This window comes from Rhineura floridana, chromosome 3 (genome assembly GCF_030035675.1).
Source record: "Rhineura floridana isolate rRhiFlo1 chromosome 3, rRhiFlo1.hap2, whole genome shotgun sequence".
NCBI lineage: Eukaryota > Metazoa > Chordata > Lepidosauria > Squamata > Rhineuridae > Rhineura > Rhineura floridana.
Genome location: NC_084482.1, coordinates 207778981 through 207795462, shown reverse-complemented (window position 1 = coordinate 207795462; position 16482 = coordinate 207778981). Strand labels below are relative to the sequence as shown.

General features: G+C 45.9%; 1 protein-coding gene across 2 annotated transcripts; it reads right to left on the bottom strand.

Annotated features, from left to right (window-relative positions):
* Positions 1 to 4686: 4686 nt before the first annotated feature.
* LOC133381381 (zinc finger protein ZFP2-like) lies at positions 4687 to 15687 on the bottom strand. 2 transcript variants are annotated; one of them, XM_061620445.1, is made up of 7 exons: positions 15529 to 15687; positions 14366 to 14455; positions 13362 to 13896; positions 12893 to 12995; positions 11678 to 11757; positions 11313 to 11433; positions 4687 to 7134 (listed from the first exon to the last, which is right to left on the bottom strand). In XM_061620445.1, the coding sequence occupies exons 3-7, from the start codon at positions 13869 to 13871 to the stop codon at positions 6203 to 6205; spliced, it is 1746 nt and encodes a 581-aa protein (XP_061476429.1). In that variant the 5' UTR covers positions 13872 to 13896; positions 14366 to 14455; positions 15529 to 15687; the 3' UTR covers positions 4687 to 6202. The 2 variants fall into 2 exon arrangements, with proteins under 2 accessions (XP_061476429.1, XP_061476428.1); XM_061620444.1 differs by lacking the exon at positions 14366 to 14455.
* Positions 15688 to 16482: the final 795 nt, after the last annotated feature.

Below are 16482 nucleotides of genomic sequence, written 5' to 3'. Positions count from 1 at the left end.
AGCAATTTCCAACAAAGCGTGTACACAGCGGACACAATGCAGAGCTGTATAAGGAGGGAAAAAATAAGGAGAAAAGGGGGATGGGCCATAGCTCAGTGGTAGAGTATCCGTCTTGCATGCATGAGTTCAATCCCCAGCATGGTCAGGTAGGGCTGGGAGAGACTCCTACCTGGAACCCTGGAGAGACACTGCCCATCACTGTAGACTGTATTGAACTAGATGGCCTTGAATCTAGCAGTGGTCCAGATACTGAGTGGAAGGCTGTAATGGTGCCAGCTGGGGGGCTGGATCAGGTTCAAGGCTCAGGGCTAACTGCTGAAGATAGGGAGACCATTGCACCTCAGGCTGTTGGACAGGACCCCCAGGAGGAACCTTCCAGACCACCAGGGCCTATAGGACCAGAGCCTGAATCTTCATGGGCACTTTCCACTATGCCCAAAGAACCAGATGCCTCCCACCACACATCACTAGTCTAGTGGTGCAGGGAGCACACCAGGAGACAGATTATGGAACAGAGGAGTGCCCATCTTCAGGCCAGAGGGCTGGCCTTTTACAGCTCTGGAGTTCTCTACAAGGGTGTAGAGCCTGGAGGAGGTAGTCTGGAGGCAGAGGCTTCAAAGGCTTCAGTCTGCTTCCAACCTTTGTTGGAGAAAGTCGCTCATTTGGAGCTGTCCTTGGTCTGGGAACTTTCGACCACCTTCTCCGCGGGATCAGGCACTGGACCAGAGCATTGTTGGAAGTGGGGCAAGAGCAACTCCCGTTTGGGTTCTTTTGTTTGCATTCCAGAAGGAAGATAGAGTGAGGGTCCTCCAGCTGGCTAGGCTTGCCTACCTTTCCCTGTGCTCTTCTCTACCTAACTTCCTTCTGTTGTAAATGGATATGATCAGGGAAGCTGACCTGCCCCTTCTTCCTTTGTTCTTTTTCTTTGACTGTCCAAGGAGAGATGAGACATCTCTGTCTTTGTTCTCTCTCCTGAGCCATGAGGCCAATATCCAAGACTGGGCATTGCACCTCCAATTTAGAACTAGGTATGCCTTTCCTATCTACTATGTATTTCTATAAAGAAACTTTTCTTATTTTACTAAGTCTTAAGTCTCAGTGATCTAAATGCAGGGTAAAAGCCTGCTTCTAAGGTAAATACACATACTCAGACCGCTGAGCATCTCTGCACATATATATACATATTACTATAACAAGCATGACAGTGACCAACTGAGTCTGAGCCCCTTGAAGAGGCCCCTGTAACCATAGTGGCAGAGCCTGGATCCCCCTGGGGACTCTCCACTGAGGCTGAGAAACCAAGTTTCAGGACCACGGATAGCTCTCTAAGCAACAGAGGCTGAGCGCAGACAGAGCCTTTTCATGGCCTGGCTTGGGAGAAGATCCTATCTTCTCTGTGGGGAGATCATGAACATGACAGTCCTACTTTGCTGCAACATTGGGCCCTCCAGACCTCTCTTTCGGGCCCTCAGAAACTCTCCCCAGGCCACACACACCCCGAGTATTTGTTGCTTGGCTGGAATTCCTTGAACTCTGGTAATACCTCTTGGTTGACTGGATGGAGAATAGAGAGAGGTGTGTACTGGCCCTGCCCACCACTGGCATGTGGCCTTCAGAAAGTTCCCCAGAAAGAAACATGGCCCTCTGGCTGAAAAAGGTTCCCCCGCTCTGTCTTAACTGAACAAACTGCAGATTACTAATTATACCATGGCCGGATTATCGAACAGGCTAATGAGCCTGGCCTAGGGTCTTTACTTTTCATAGTACATGCTGGTGTAGATTAAGATGCCTGTGCTGAAGAAAACAAAGTTGATAATGTGGTCCACAAAGACCACATCTGTGGTCCATTGGGGGGCAGGGGAGATTGAGGACTGCTGCTTTTCACCCCCGTATCTTACACCCATCAATTGAGGATTAAGCTTCCTGCATGTAGTGAAGTGGACTCTTGTATACAAAAGCTTATGGCCATAATCACCTTTTCTGTTTTTGTCTGTGTTTTCCCCTCTACTAGTTATTTGGGCTGCTGTGAGTTTTACCATTTCTCAATTATTTGATTGTATTTTAATATGTTTAATAAGTTTTTTTAAAAAACAATGTTTTTAAACCCTTTTTAAAAGATGCTTTAAAAGATTTTTTTTTTAAAAAAATTTGAAGTTACATTTTGTTGTATTTTAGGGTCTGTTTTTATGATGTTTTGATGTGTTTTTAGCGCTTCTGTTTGCCGCCCTGGGCTCCTGCTGGGAGGAAGGGCGGGATATAAATCAAATAATAAATAAATAAATAAATAAATAAATGAATACTGGTTTTACCATATGCTGCTCTGATCTCCTTAGAGAGAGGAAGAGCAGAATAAAAAAAATTAAATTAAAAAATGTGATCCCTTCATTAAGGTGCCACGAGACAGTTAAGCAAATCTTTCAAAAGATTGTAAGCCACCATTCACCTGCCTATGCGTGCTTAAATATGCTTCTCAAAAATTTCCAAAGCAAGGCATTAGCTTTGCATGCAGAAGGTCCCAGGTTCAATCTCCAGCATCGCCAAGTAGGGCTGGGAATGCCCCATCTAAAACCCTGGGGAGCTGCAGCCAGTTAGTGTAGGCAACCTTTTGCAGGCAACCTTGAAATTATTGGCTGTAAGAGTGATTGCTTTTAGCTGTTATTTTACTTTTATTGGGTTGCATCCAATGTTTGTCAGAGCAGACTGTGATGTCCCTGTATATAGATTTTACTGTAAATATGGTAAGTGCGGGTTTATCAGAGTAAATGAGGTAAGTAGGCGGAGTGAGAGGGGGAGTACATGGGCTAGAATGCTGGAGAATGCTGTATGATGATTGGCTGAGCGTTTGAGTGGCTGAAGGTATAAATGAGAGGATGACAGTTGAGGGAGTTTGGGAGTTCTGTTGGTGGAGTTTTGGGAGTTCTGTTGGTTGTTGTGGGTTGGAGTTGGTTGTGGGCTGGATTGTATTAGGCTGGTATTGAGGCAGATTATATATGACTAGAAACATAAAGAGTAACACAATATATGAAACCATACGCTTGTTAAATATACCTTAAGTAATCTTGTTATTTCCTGGTGTTTATAAATCAATATTTTTCTTGGTTTACTAAAAGCCTGATCCTTGGCTGGGGCTCTCACAGACCAGAGGGGTGAGCTGGGTATTTAACAAGGTGGAGAAACAGTATCAAATGGTGGCAGCAGTGAAGAGTTAGTGTATCATCAAGTATCCAGGGCAACCCAGGCCTGTATGCTTTATTGGCACAAAGATACGGGGGGGTTGTGGCCTGCAAGTGCACCCAGACACAAAGTAACAATAAGCCAGAAGGAGACTAAGGCAAAGTCTCAAAGCAATATTGTGAAATAGGGAGTGGCTGGTGGTGCTGCCTAGTAGTGGGATCTTGCGACATCTGTGCTAGAGCCGGTGTGAGAACAAATAAAAACCAGGATCCTGACTGGAGGAACCTGACAGGAGGTGGCAGCAGGAGGGATCCTGACACAGACCCATTGAAATGAAAGGGCCCGCCTGACTTAGGTCCACTAATTTTAACAGGTCTGCACCAAGTAGAATTTTTGTTATGTGCCTTCAAGTCGATTACGACTTATGGCGACCCTATGAATCAGTGACCTCCTGATTATAAATCTGTTAGCATCTGTTATAAACCATCCTGTTCAGATCTTGTAAGTCAGATCTGTGGCTTCCTTTATGGAATCAATCCATCTCTTGTTTGGCCTTCCTCTTTTTCTACTCCCTTCTGTTTTCCCCAGCATTATTGTCTTTTCTAGTGAATCATGTCTTCTGATTATATGTCCAAAGTTTGACAACCTCAGTTTCATCATTTTAGCTTCTAGTGACAGTTCTGGTTTAATTTGTTCTAACACCAAATTATTTGTTGCTGTTTTTGCAGTCCATGGTATGCGCAAGCTCTCCTCCAACACCACATTTCAAATGAGTTGATTTTTCTCTTATCCGCTTTTTCCACTGTCCAACTTTCACATCCATACATAGAGATCGGAAATACCATGGTTTGAACGATCCTGACTTTAGTGTTCAGTGACACATCTTTGCATTTGAGGACCTTCACTCATTGTATTGTTTTAAGGCTGATATATTTGTCGCCCTGGGTTCCTCTGGGTTGATCATCGGGAAATAAATAAATGACCCCAAATAAATAAATGAAGAGGCAAATCTGAGCTGGGTGGACCAGTGGTCTGACTCAGTATAAGGCTGCTTCCTAAATTCCACTTAGGATCCTTTTTGCGGGAAATCAGTTAGGAGAGTCAGGAGGGAACGGCTTATTTATTTTAGGACATTTGTACCCCACCCTTATTCTCAGGGTTGCTTACAAATGTTACTGGAAAAAATCATACAAAGTACATCTAAGGCACAAATCCCTATCCCGCAAAAAACCCCAAAGCCTTGCTACTTTAGACCCCCCGAATTTCCTTCAAGCATCTCAAAGCAGGGCCGTAGCACAGCATCTTCTTTGCACGTGGAAGGTCCCAGCTTCAATCCCCAATGGCGTCCCCAGGGAGAGCTGGGAGAGACCCCTGTGTGAAACCCTGGAGAGACACTGCCAGTCAGTGCAGACAAAATGGAGCTAAATGGACCAAGGGTCTGACTCAGGATAAGGTGGCTCCATAGGTTCCAATTAGGCTCCTTAGGGGAAAAAAAGGAGTCAGTTAGGGAAGGAAGATTTATTTATTTATTTGGACAATTACACTCCACCTGTATTCCAGGGTGGCTTAGAAATATAACAGAAAGACTAATATGAAAAGACAGCTCAAACACAACTTATAACCCCTGCCCCAGCTCTTCCATGAAAACAACATCAGAATTAAAAAAAAACATGTATAAAGTTACAGAAGGATTAAATAATGACAAGGATCGCAGGGGAAGAGGAATGTTTCATTTGCTGATATCCTCGGGATTCATTGCTAATTATTATTCACATATTTTAGGGATGCTTAGGTAATGAGGCAACAACCAGTTAGCATTTAATCATTCAACAGCAATTTCCAAATTTCCTCAAGTCAAGAAAGCGCAGCCTTTTCTAGGTGTTGCAAGTGGAAATGCACCCGGCACCTCCTCTCTGCTGGAACATGACACAGAGAGCTGATTGACGGGGGGATGAGATGCATAAACTGATGGAATGGAAATGCCTTCAAGTCGATCCCAACTTATGGCGACCCTATGAATAGGGTTTTCATGGTAAGCAGTATTCAGAGGTGGTTGAGAGGCAGTGACTGGCCCAAGGTCACCCAGCGAGCGTCATGGCTATGTGGGGATTCGAACCCTGGTCTCCCAGGTCGTAGTCCAACACCTTAACCACTACACCACAGTGGCTCTCGCATAAACTGAAGTGGGGAGATATTCCTGAGTGACAATTCAAGGGATTTAAAAGGCTCGTGTTTTTGGTCTTATGTTCTGCTTGAGTTTCCATTTGGGATGGTGAGTAGGAGCTTAAGCCAAAGATTTCAGGGACTGGGCAAGTTTGGACAGGAATCTGACAAGCAAAGTGTTTTTATTTATTTATTTATTATTTGATTTATATCCCGCCTTTCCTCCCAGCAGCAGCCCAGGGCGACAGTGTTGGGGAAGCCAACCGCCTGATCGCTATCAAAAAAGAGGGGTGGGGGAAATGGTGGGTGTTGTCTCACTCGTTATGTCGCACAGCAACATTTCAGGGCATCTGCACAGCAATCTCAGTAGAACTGGCTGTGCTCTCGGGAAGAATGAAATATTTCCTCGTGGTAAAATACTGCCCCTTCTGCCCTGGAACAAATCAATCACAGACAAAGATGTTATTCCAAGAAACATCAGCGCATATATTTCATGCTCACACCTGCAGTGTCATCTTGTTTATGGCCATGGAGACGATACTCTGGCCCCGGGCTGTTCAGGGCTTTAAAAGGTCAAGATCCACACTTTGGATTGAGCCTGGAATAAAAAAAGAGGGTCGACACTTCCTCCCTCACCCTTCTTGATCAACAGAACTCCCACCAATAGCGTCCCCAAGCTTGCCTGGATTAAGATTCAGTACATTCACCATCAGGCACTCGAAAATTTATCTGAGGATTAAATTGTGCATAAAAGTCATTCTGCACTCCTAGTCTTCTACGGTCTTCGCACGGTGTATATTCTTTAATGTGCAGTTAGGGTTGTCTTTCATGTGAAGTTTTTTCTGCACTCTATGTGCTTATACAATTACTCTACTATGTGACATTGTTGATGATATGTGAGGTTTTTCCTGTAATTATAGCTCTTTCCACATTGCAGGCATTTATAGGGCTTTTCCCCAGTGTGACTCATTTGATGTATAGCGAGGCTTTTCTTCTGTGCGAAGCTTTTTCCACACTCCGGGCATGGATATGGTTTCTCCCCTGTGTGACGTTCTTGGTGATCGGTAAGACTTGTCTTATCGCTGAAACTCTTTCCACACTCAAAACATTTGTATGGCTCCTCCCCACTGTGCATTCTTTCATGTCTTCTAAGGTTTGAAATTATACTGAAGGTTTTCTCACATTCCAGGCATTTATACGGCTTCTCTCCTGTGTGAGACCTTCGATGGGAATGGAGGGTTGCCTTTGCAGTGAAGCTTTTCCCACACTCCAGACAAGTATACGGCTTTAGCCCTGTGTGAGATCTCTGATGTGTAGTTAGATGTGATGTCTGTGTAAAACTTTTCCCACACTCCAGGCATTTATATGGCTTTTCCCCTGTGTGAGATCTTTGATGTGCCGTAAAGTGCCCCTTCTGTGTAAAGCTTTTTCCACACTCCAGGCATTTATATGGATTTTCCCCTGTGTGGATTCTTTGATGTATAGTGAGGCTTTTCTTCCACATAAACCTTTTTCCGCACTCCAAGCACGTATATGGTTTCTCCCCTGTGTGGTTTCTTTGATGTATAGTGAAGCTTCCCTTCCATGTAAAGCTTTTCCCACATGCCAGGCATGTATATGGTTTCTTTCCTGTGTGATTTCCTTGATGATCTATTAGAGTTCTCTTGTCACTAAAGCTCTTTCCACACTCTAAGCATTTGTATGGCTTTTCCCCCGTGTGGATTCGATGATGGGAAGTAAGGTTTCTGTTGTAATTAAAGGTCTTTCCGCACTCCAAGCATTTATATGGTTTCTCCCCTGTATGGATTGTTAGATGAGAACTAAGTGTTGTTTTCACACAAAAGGTCTTTCTACACTCAAGGCATTTATACAGTTTCTTTCCTGAATGGGTTTCTCTAATCAACACTGCTTGATTTTCCGTGGAACCTTTTCCCACCCACGAGGCACCAACTCCTTTCCCGTCTTTTGCCACTTTTTTTCTAGATTTGGGATTTCAGCTTCTCCTCTGTGCGAGTTCTTTTATGAACACTAAGGCTTAATTTTCCATGGGTTCTTTTCCCACCCACAAGACACCAACTCCTTTCCTGTCCTTTGTTCCTTTTTTCTAGGTTTGGGGTTTCAAACACATCACCACCCTGAGAAGCAGAGGATTCTGTCCTCCTTCTCTGGTTCCTTTCACTTTTTGCTTCCCCTCCTTTATTTCTTACATCTGGCTCTTTCTCACAACACCCAGCATGATTTTCATTCAATCTCTCTCTCCTACCCACCACCACCTGGGAAGAAAGAAACTTGTAAGAAAAGTAATGGAGAGACGCATTGGCTGAAATCAAAGAACTAAAATAATGGACTGCTGTTCTGGGTGAAAGAGAGCAGAGCAGAGGAGAGAGAAATTTCCATGGATAAAGCAGACTGTGGAATTAAATTAAGAGAGGACTGGGGTTGTATAACGTGCTAGATTGGCACTGTGGAGACCTCCAGAAGAACGTAAGAAGAGCCTGCTGGATCAGGCCAGTGCCCCATCTAGTCCAGCATCCTGTTTGCACAGTGGCCAATGGGAGGCCCACAAGGAGGATCTGAGCACAACAGCACTCTCCCCTCCTGCAGTTTCCAGTAATTGGTATTTAGAAGCATGCTCCCTTAAACAGTGGAAGATATCCATTAGGGTTAATCACCGCTGATAGCCTCATCTCCCTTGAATTTGTGTGAAGCCCTTTTAAAGCCATCCAAATTGGTGGCCATCCCTGCCTCTTGTGGGAGCAAATTCCACCGTTCAGCTATGCGCTGCCTGAAGGAAGACTTCCTTTTGCCTGTCCTAAATCTGTCCTCCCAGCTATGAAACTCATTAGGTGATCCTGACGCAATTATCTCTCAGATCACACCTCACAGGGTGTTGCACAGCTGCATGGAAGAGCCCCAGGTCTGCCTCTCTGCTCTCCTCGGAGGTAGAGCAGGATGCAACTGGGAGAAAATAAAGGCGGAGCAGGCCCACAGCGCAGGGCAGTGGCTGTGTCAAAGTTAGACTTTGGGACAGAATGAGCAGGAGGCCCCCCAAGACTAGGGCCTGTGTCACTTCTAGCACCCCACGCTGCCTTCCAACAATGGGGATCCTGATTCCGCTCTCCATGCCTGGGCTGTGGTCTCGGCAGGCCAGAGCAGGAGGCTTAACGCAGTCCCAATGGGCTGGCAGGTGGGCAGCCCTGGCAAGTGGGGCCAGAAACAGTCCCAGATGAGGCAGAGACAGAGGCGGGAATGGAAAGGAAGTGGAGCAAAGGGTAGGAGAGGAAGAAAGAGCTGGCTTGGATTGTGCCACTTGAGTAGAGAAAGGAACACAGCCCTGTAGCCAGCCTTCCTTGGTAGGTGGGGCATTGGGGCCCCATAGCACCAGACATCCCACCTCCCAGCCCCCACTGGTGGAGAGGATGTGAAGGCCAGGCCAGGGGAAGGGAAAGGCAGTGACTTTCCCCCCTCACTCCTCCTCCATCCAGAGAGTGTGTTAACCTACATGAATGAAGTTTAATCTGCTGAACTGTCTCACCCTTTTTTGAGAGATCCCCCGGAACAGCAGACTCAAAAGCTTGTCTTTGGCTCTTGCTACAGTTCTCTTTCATTTGTGGTCTGATTCTTCATGAACTGAATTATGTTGGTAATGACAGTGAGCTCCTGAGCTTGGCTTTGATGCTGGATCAAGTATCTTAGTTTTAGATTCTACCCAAAAAACAAAGTTGTCCATACTACAGGTTTAGGTAACGGCAGAGAGAAAATACTTTAGGGTGCATTAACGTCTTCTTGAGGGTCCTACCTTCTAGTCTTATTCATAACCTTTAGATTTTCCTTTCTGTTGGGCAATCAAGGGAAAACTTTTTAACTGGTTGCTATATAATGGACTAACTAAGCAAATGGAAATTAATTGTGAAAAGCAATTGGATTTTTTATATTGGTTGCTGGGTTTGTTTTTTCAGCCCAGAAACCTTGAAAAGGCCTCATGCTGAGCTGCACACATTGGGAAAATCAGAAACTAGGCCTGAGATACAGCCTAGGTGGCCAGCCAGCTGCTAACTGTCGTGCAGGCAGCAGTGTTTCCGTTCCTCTAGGATTGTTTTCATCCTTTGCCATCAAGTACTCAAGAAAAAGAAGAAATAGCTGCTATGATTGTGAGTATAGTAAGTTCTTTAAAAGAATAAAAGAGTAACTTAGGATAGATATTTTTTCAGATAACTTTAAGTTATCTCTTTATTTCACCCTTTAGCAATAAGCACCTAATCCTACTCATCAAAATAACTGCAGAATAAACCAACTCTTACATCTCACTGTAGACAAACAAACATGCTTGTTTATTGCTGGCTGGGTAGAGAACACAACTAAAATGAAACAGAAAGTAGAGCAGAAGAAAGTCCAAGGGGTGGAGTCTAACTCTAGCCCATAATACAAAGTGCTATTATTTAACTCTTCAAGGACCACTCTATACAGGCTGTTTTCTTTTCCTGGATCACTTAAGTAATTATAGGGTGATTGTGGTAATAAAAAATCTACCCTCACTGAAGGAAAGCCTTGAGTGAGCAAACTTTTAGAGGCTCTTCCAGCTGAGGCTTTGATTGTGCATTCACCCTGCCTTCTTCACTGACTTTTTCAGAGGGTCCTATTCTTAAATTGCTCCTTAAAACCAGCTGTCATTCTTCAAATGGAGGTTGTCACAATGTAAAAAGAAATTTCATAAAAAATTCTAGGAGCTCTAGGACTGGGGGCGGGGAGGGGCGGTGCACCCAATTGCCCTACCCTGGCTGCAAGGCTTGAGGGAAACAAAATGGGGTGGGGGAAGAGATCTGTTTCAGTTTTAAGGGAGAATAGATCTTAAAACCCTTTCTTTAAAAGGTTTCTCTCTCTCTTAGACTCATACTCTCACACAATTATCAGAAAATGAATGCAACTGGTATAATGAAAGATCCATTCGATACATAAGGGGTGGGAAACCTTTTCAGGTTGCTAGGCCAGATCGTAATCCCCCCCCCACTGCCCAACTGGCTGACTTTGGCAGGTGGGCGGGACCACCCCTCTGTCAATTATCTGATGTCATAAAATAACGGTCCCACCTACCCGTCAACTTTGGCCTGCAGGAGTGCGGGGAGAGAGACACCAGGCAGGATTGAACTCCATGCACGCCAGATGCTTTATGGAGAACTGAGGGACACGAGAAAGTTCCCTAAGGAGAATGCTCTCGTGCACCCGAACCAAGCAGGACTGAACTCCCTGTGTATCAACTGTGTGTGTGTTCAATCCTGCTTTCTGTAGGGAAACCAGTCGTGTCTATACTGGCCCCCACATCTGAAGTCAGATATGACGCCAGGTGTGGGACAGGTGAGCGGTTTGGGGAAAACGGCCCCACAGGCCACATGGGAAGGCTGGGCAGGCCAACTTTGGTCCACGGGCCAGAGGTCCCCACTCCTGCAATACTTCATCAACATTATAAGGGGGGGGGAGGAAAAGAGGGAAGAGCTGTGATTACAGGAGGCAGGATGGTGCTGAAAGGGCAGTGCCAAAGGGGACCCAATGTTGTTCTGTTGCACAAGGATGTACAAAAACCTGGACTGGACCTGAACATTAGATTCAAACTGGGCGGGGGAGGGCTGTTCTATGTGGCCACTAATTCCAGAGTCTGCAACTGCGAAACTACATCACTGGCTCTATAGCTGGTCATGTGCTTTGCACACCAAAGGCCCCAGGTTCAATCCCTACCGTCTCCAGCTCAAGGATCTTGGTCAGGGAGCCTGGAGATGTTGTGCATGAGACCTGTGAGTGCCACTGCTGATCATGCAATTGGCTAGAAGCACCAATGGCACCTTCTGAAGCTCAAGTGTTGAATATATTTTTGCACTGCAGAGGCGTTTCCCCCCAGATGGTTTTAGGGATTATAGTGGGGGAAATTATTAGTTTTTTGCACTTATAAACTGATTTTATGAACTTTTAAAAGGCAGCTTTACCCAGAGAGGCCACGATCCTACAGTTCTCGGCCATAACTTCACTATGCAGGGCCCTTTGTCTTGGGTTCAGCAAGGTCCACTCCTCCTCAGTGAAATCCACAGCCACCTCCTCAAAGGACACCTGAAAGAAAAAGAAACCCTCTTTCAGTTCATGCAATGGTTCTGCCTCTGCTAAGGAGCACCAGAATGTACCCTTCAACCTAGTCATCAGAGGGTTTAATGGAGGATTTGGGTGTTCAGGAGAGTCATCCACAGCATTCCTTGTGGGGAGCTTTGACAGCAGCAAAAGGAAAGCGACCATTTCTTTCACGCACAAGGAGATGTGCAGCAGAGGAACCCACCTCTCTGGAAATCCCTCCCCTTACCTGATCCAGTTGCTCAGAAGCTGTTGTACCAGAAGGAAGGGATGAGTTAGAACATACCGCCGCTATGGTTGGCACGTCTCCTGTGAGGGGCACAAAGATGTAAGGAAGATTTTGCTGTCCAGGATCCAGGCTGTTCCCTCAACCATGAAGGGGGCAGAAGGGGCAACCCATGGACTTTGGGACTGACTGATGATCAAGATGCCAACCTAAAGAATCAGACCTTCCATTGATTTATATTTTTATCCTTTAACACAGGGATTCCCAAACGGTGGTTCATGGACTGCCAGTGGTCTGCGATTTTCCTTCAGGTGGTCCACAGCATGTCTGCATTAAATATTCATATTTTTATTGTATTTTATTGCTTCTTTTATTTCTTATATTGTATTATGTAATAATAATAATAAAAATGTAATAATAATGTAATAATAATTTTACTGTATTAAAATCTGCCCTCCATAAATTTCAAAATTGTAATATCATAAAATACAACATAAGAAATAAAAAATACATTTAAGAATCATGCAGCATCTAGTATAGCCCATTGTTGTTGTTGTTATGTGCCTTCAAGTCGATTACAACTTATGGCGACCCTATGAATCAGGGACCTCCAAGAGCATCTGTCATGAACCGCCCTGCTCAGATCGTGTAAGGCAGAAACAGGCAGAAAAATAAGTGTTCAGTCAAGACCTTTGGCACTTTTCAAGTGGTCCGTGGGGGAAAAATGCTTTAACACATTCTGCATTTTTATTTATTTATTATTTGATTTATATCCCACCCTTCCTCTCAGCAGGAGCCCAATTTTTGCATTTGGTGTTTCAGGGTATTTTTTAAGGGAGTTGGGAGCAAATCTTCTCATTTTCGCTTTTTCAAAAATTTGGGTATATAAATTCCTAAACTGTTGAAAGAAAACTTTTGCTAGAAATCAGTCTCTCTCTCTCTCTCCGTCTTACACACACACTCAGGGGGACATCAAATCTGCCCACACATAAGAGGCATACTTGAACTTAATAGGAGCCCAGCACGATCAGGCCAGTGGCCCATCTAGTCCAGGATCCTGTTCTCGCAGTGGCCAACCAGATGCCCATAGGAAGCCCGCAAGCAGGAGCCAAGTGAAACAGCAACACCTTGTGATTCCCGGCAACCAGCATTCAAGTGCTGCCTCCAACAGTAGAAACAGAAACATGCTCCTTTAATTTTTGCCCTGCAAAGTGGCACCTCCATCCTCCTGCTTGATCCATTTGGACAACAGCCTCTTCTGGGAATCCGATGGGGTCTTCTCTGGTGCGGGAAAATCAGAGGCCTCTGCCGCAAACGGGCCCTGCAACAGAAAAAACGGGGAGGATTGAAGAGACAGAAAGGTTGAGAGAGAGGGATTAGAAAAGGAATGGCACAACGTAAGGCCACTCCATAAAAAAGTAGGCAAGCGGTGAGGGATTTTGTCCATCTCCTCGGAAGTATTCTCTGCTCTTTGAATCGACAAGAACTAAATGCTCTTGTTGTGACCTCAAAGCCAGTGTTGGAGGAGGAGAATCAGCCCGAATCTGTGGCTGTCATGCCACTATCTGGTAAATTGGAGAAGGCTCCTGGTGCAGGTGTTTCAGAGCCAACAAAGCCCAAAGCTGGCAGCCGGGAGCCTACAAAGGCTGAACTGAGACCCTCACAGATGGGCTGGAACAGCTCTCACCTGCTGCTCCTCCTGCTTCTTCTCCTCTGCCTGACTCAGGAGGAAACCTTCGGCCAGGGCCACTGCCTGGGAAGTGGTCTCCACTCCACATTCCCTCACCCAGCGTGCCATCTCCAGTGGAAGGACAGCCAAGAACTGCTCCAGGATCACCAGATCTAGCATTTGACTTTTTGTGTGTTGCTCTAGCTTCAGCCACTGACAGCAGAGATGGTAGAGTCGGCTGCAGACCTCTCGGGGCCCCTCGGTTTCCCAATAGTTGATCTGCCTAAAGTCCTCCGATGGCACATCTGTTGTGAGACTCTCCTCCTTGATGATGATCTCCTGCACGGTTCTGTCCCAGAATTCCCCACTACTTCTACATCTGATGGCATCAGGGCTGCTTCCTACTTCAAGGCCAGCTGAGTCTGCCTCTTCTGTCTTCAGTTCTTGATCCAAGACAGCCTCCAAGATGACCGACGGATGGTTTTCCTCTTCGGTCAGATTCTGTCTTAAGGCAAAGACTGGCCACATGTCTGGGGTGGGGGAATCCCAAGCCCTGCAAAATGACCAAGATCGTTCTGTGAATCACTCTTTATTAGTAACACTTCCTTTCTTTTCTAAAGAAAACTCAGGGCCTTCCCATCCATTCCTGCCTCACCCATGCAGCATATCAGGTAACTGTAATTGAAATTAAACTGTGACTGCAATTTGTTTGAAGCTGTTTTTAATCCTGAATCCCAATTGCTGTAACCCACTTGTAGGCCCTTGTTTTGTTTACTTAACGCTACATTTAAACCTCACCTTTATTTATTTATTATTACATTTATATTCCACTTTTCCTCCAAGGAGCTCAAAGTGGAGTACGTGGTTCTCCTCCCTCTCCCTGTGAGGAAGGCTACACTGTGACTGGCCCAAGATCACCCAGAGAGCTCCATGGCTGAATTGGTTTGAGTTCTGATCTCCCAGGTCCCAGTAACATAATAATAAAACAGGAATAAATACTACTGCCATTACTACTTACTTACTTATGAATTAATTAATTAATTAATTAGATTTATATCCTGCTCTTCCTCCCAGCAGGAGCCCAGGTCAGCAAACAAAAGCACTAAAAGCACCTGAAAACATCATAAAAACAGACTTTAAAATATTTTAAAACAAAACATTTTTAAAAACATTGTTTAAAAAAGCTTTAAAAACATCTTGAAAAACAATTCCAACACAGACACAGACTGGGATAATGTCTCAACTTAAAAGGCTTGTTGAAAAAGGAAGGTCTTCAACAGGCGCCGAAAAGATAACAGAGATGCCCCCTGTCTAATATTCAAGGGGAGGGAATTCCGCAGGGTAGGTGCCACTACACTCAAGGTCTGCTTCCTATGATGTGCGGAACAGACCTCCTGACAAGATGGTATCTGCAGGAGGCCCTTCCCTGCAGAGTGCAGTGATCGACTGGGTATATAAGGGATAAGACGGTCTTTCAGGTATCCTGGTCTTTGTACACCAAAGCTTGATCCTTGAACTTAGCCTTGCAGCTGATGGGCAGCCAGCTACCTACTACTGTTAGTAATAATAGGATGAGCCTTGCTGATGTAATAATAAAGAGCATATGATGAGCCTTGCTGATTGATGTCAGTGGCCCATCTGTTCCAACATCCTGTCCTTTCAGTGGCCAGCCACATATCCCCATGGGAAGCCCACAAGTACGACCCGAGCGCAACAGCACTCTCCCCACCTGCGATTCCCAGAATACTGCCTCCGAGAGCGGAGGTGGTCCTCAACCATCACTGCTAGTAGCTTGAGAACTAGGCTAAGGAACGTAAGAGCCCTGCCAGATCAGGACAAAGGCCCATCTAGTCCGGCCTTGCTGATGGCACAATAGAGCATGAGACGAGCCTTGCTGACGGATCAGGCCAGCGGCTCATCTGTTCCAGCAGCCTGTTCTCATGGCGGCCAACCATACGCCTCAACGGAAAGCCCGCAAGCAGGACCCGAGTGCGATGGCAACGCTCTCCCCTCCTGCAATTCCCAGCACCCGGTATTCAGAGGCATATACGCCTCCGACAGCGGAGGGAGAACATTGTCATTGTGGCTAATAGCCATCGATTGCCCTGTCCTCCATGACGGCGTCTCCCCAACAGCTCTGTGTGGGTCTCCTTCATCCAAATGCACAGACAAAGGGGGCACTCACCAGATCCCCTTGGAGAGGAAGGGCAAAGGCCAGTTTCTCCGACAGGGGGCGGCTGCGTGTGCAATTTCAGGTCCTTGTTCAGGCTGCTCTGCACGGGAGCAGAAACCAGCTCCAGCCTTGCAATAGTCACCTCTCCACTCCCTCCTGCATCAACCTCCAGCTCCTCTCCGAGGAACATTGATCAGGCGGGATGGGGAGGGGCCTTCGATCTGGAGGACCCCCTCCTCCTTTCCTTCCTCTCTAGGAATCGATCTCTCTCAGTGCATTTAACTCCTTTGAAGACCAAGCAGTAAAACATTTCTCTGTCCGGGAATCCAAGGCTGTAATAGCATCCACGACCAGGAGTGCAGTGGCAAATTCAGAAGTGAAGGGTCCCTTCGTGATAGTCACGCCGCGCCTCCTCACAGCCATGCCCCCTTTTCCGCTTGCTCTCCCCGTGGTCTTGCGAGTCCACATCCCGCTACAGCTGACGTCCCTAGCATGAAAGGGGAAGCTGCGAATTAGCTACTGAAAAGAGTATTCTCTGTGGCTGGCTCACCTTTCACTCATATTGGCTCCAATGGGACAGGACTCTTCTCAGTGGCTAACACACTCCCCTTTCATGGTGATTGGCTTGCATATTGGAACCTGGTTGGGAACCTGCTCCCCCAAAAAGGGGTTTACAACCTCTCGAACCCCGGATGACTATACCACTGCCCAACTTTTCCACTTTTCCCCATGGGGTTGTTGTTATATGCCTTCAAGTCGATCATGACTTATGGTGACCCTATGAATCAGCGACCTCCAATAGCATCTGTCATGAGCCACCCTGTTCAGATCTTGTAAGTTCAGCTCTGTGGCTTCCTTTATGGAATCAATCCATCTCTTGTTTGGCCTTCCTCATTTTCTACTCCCTTCTGTTTTTCCCAGCATTATCATCTTTTCTAGTGAATCCTGTCTTCTCCTTATGTGTCC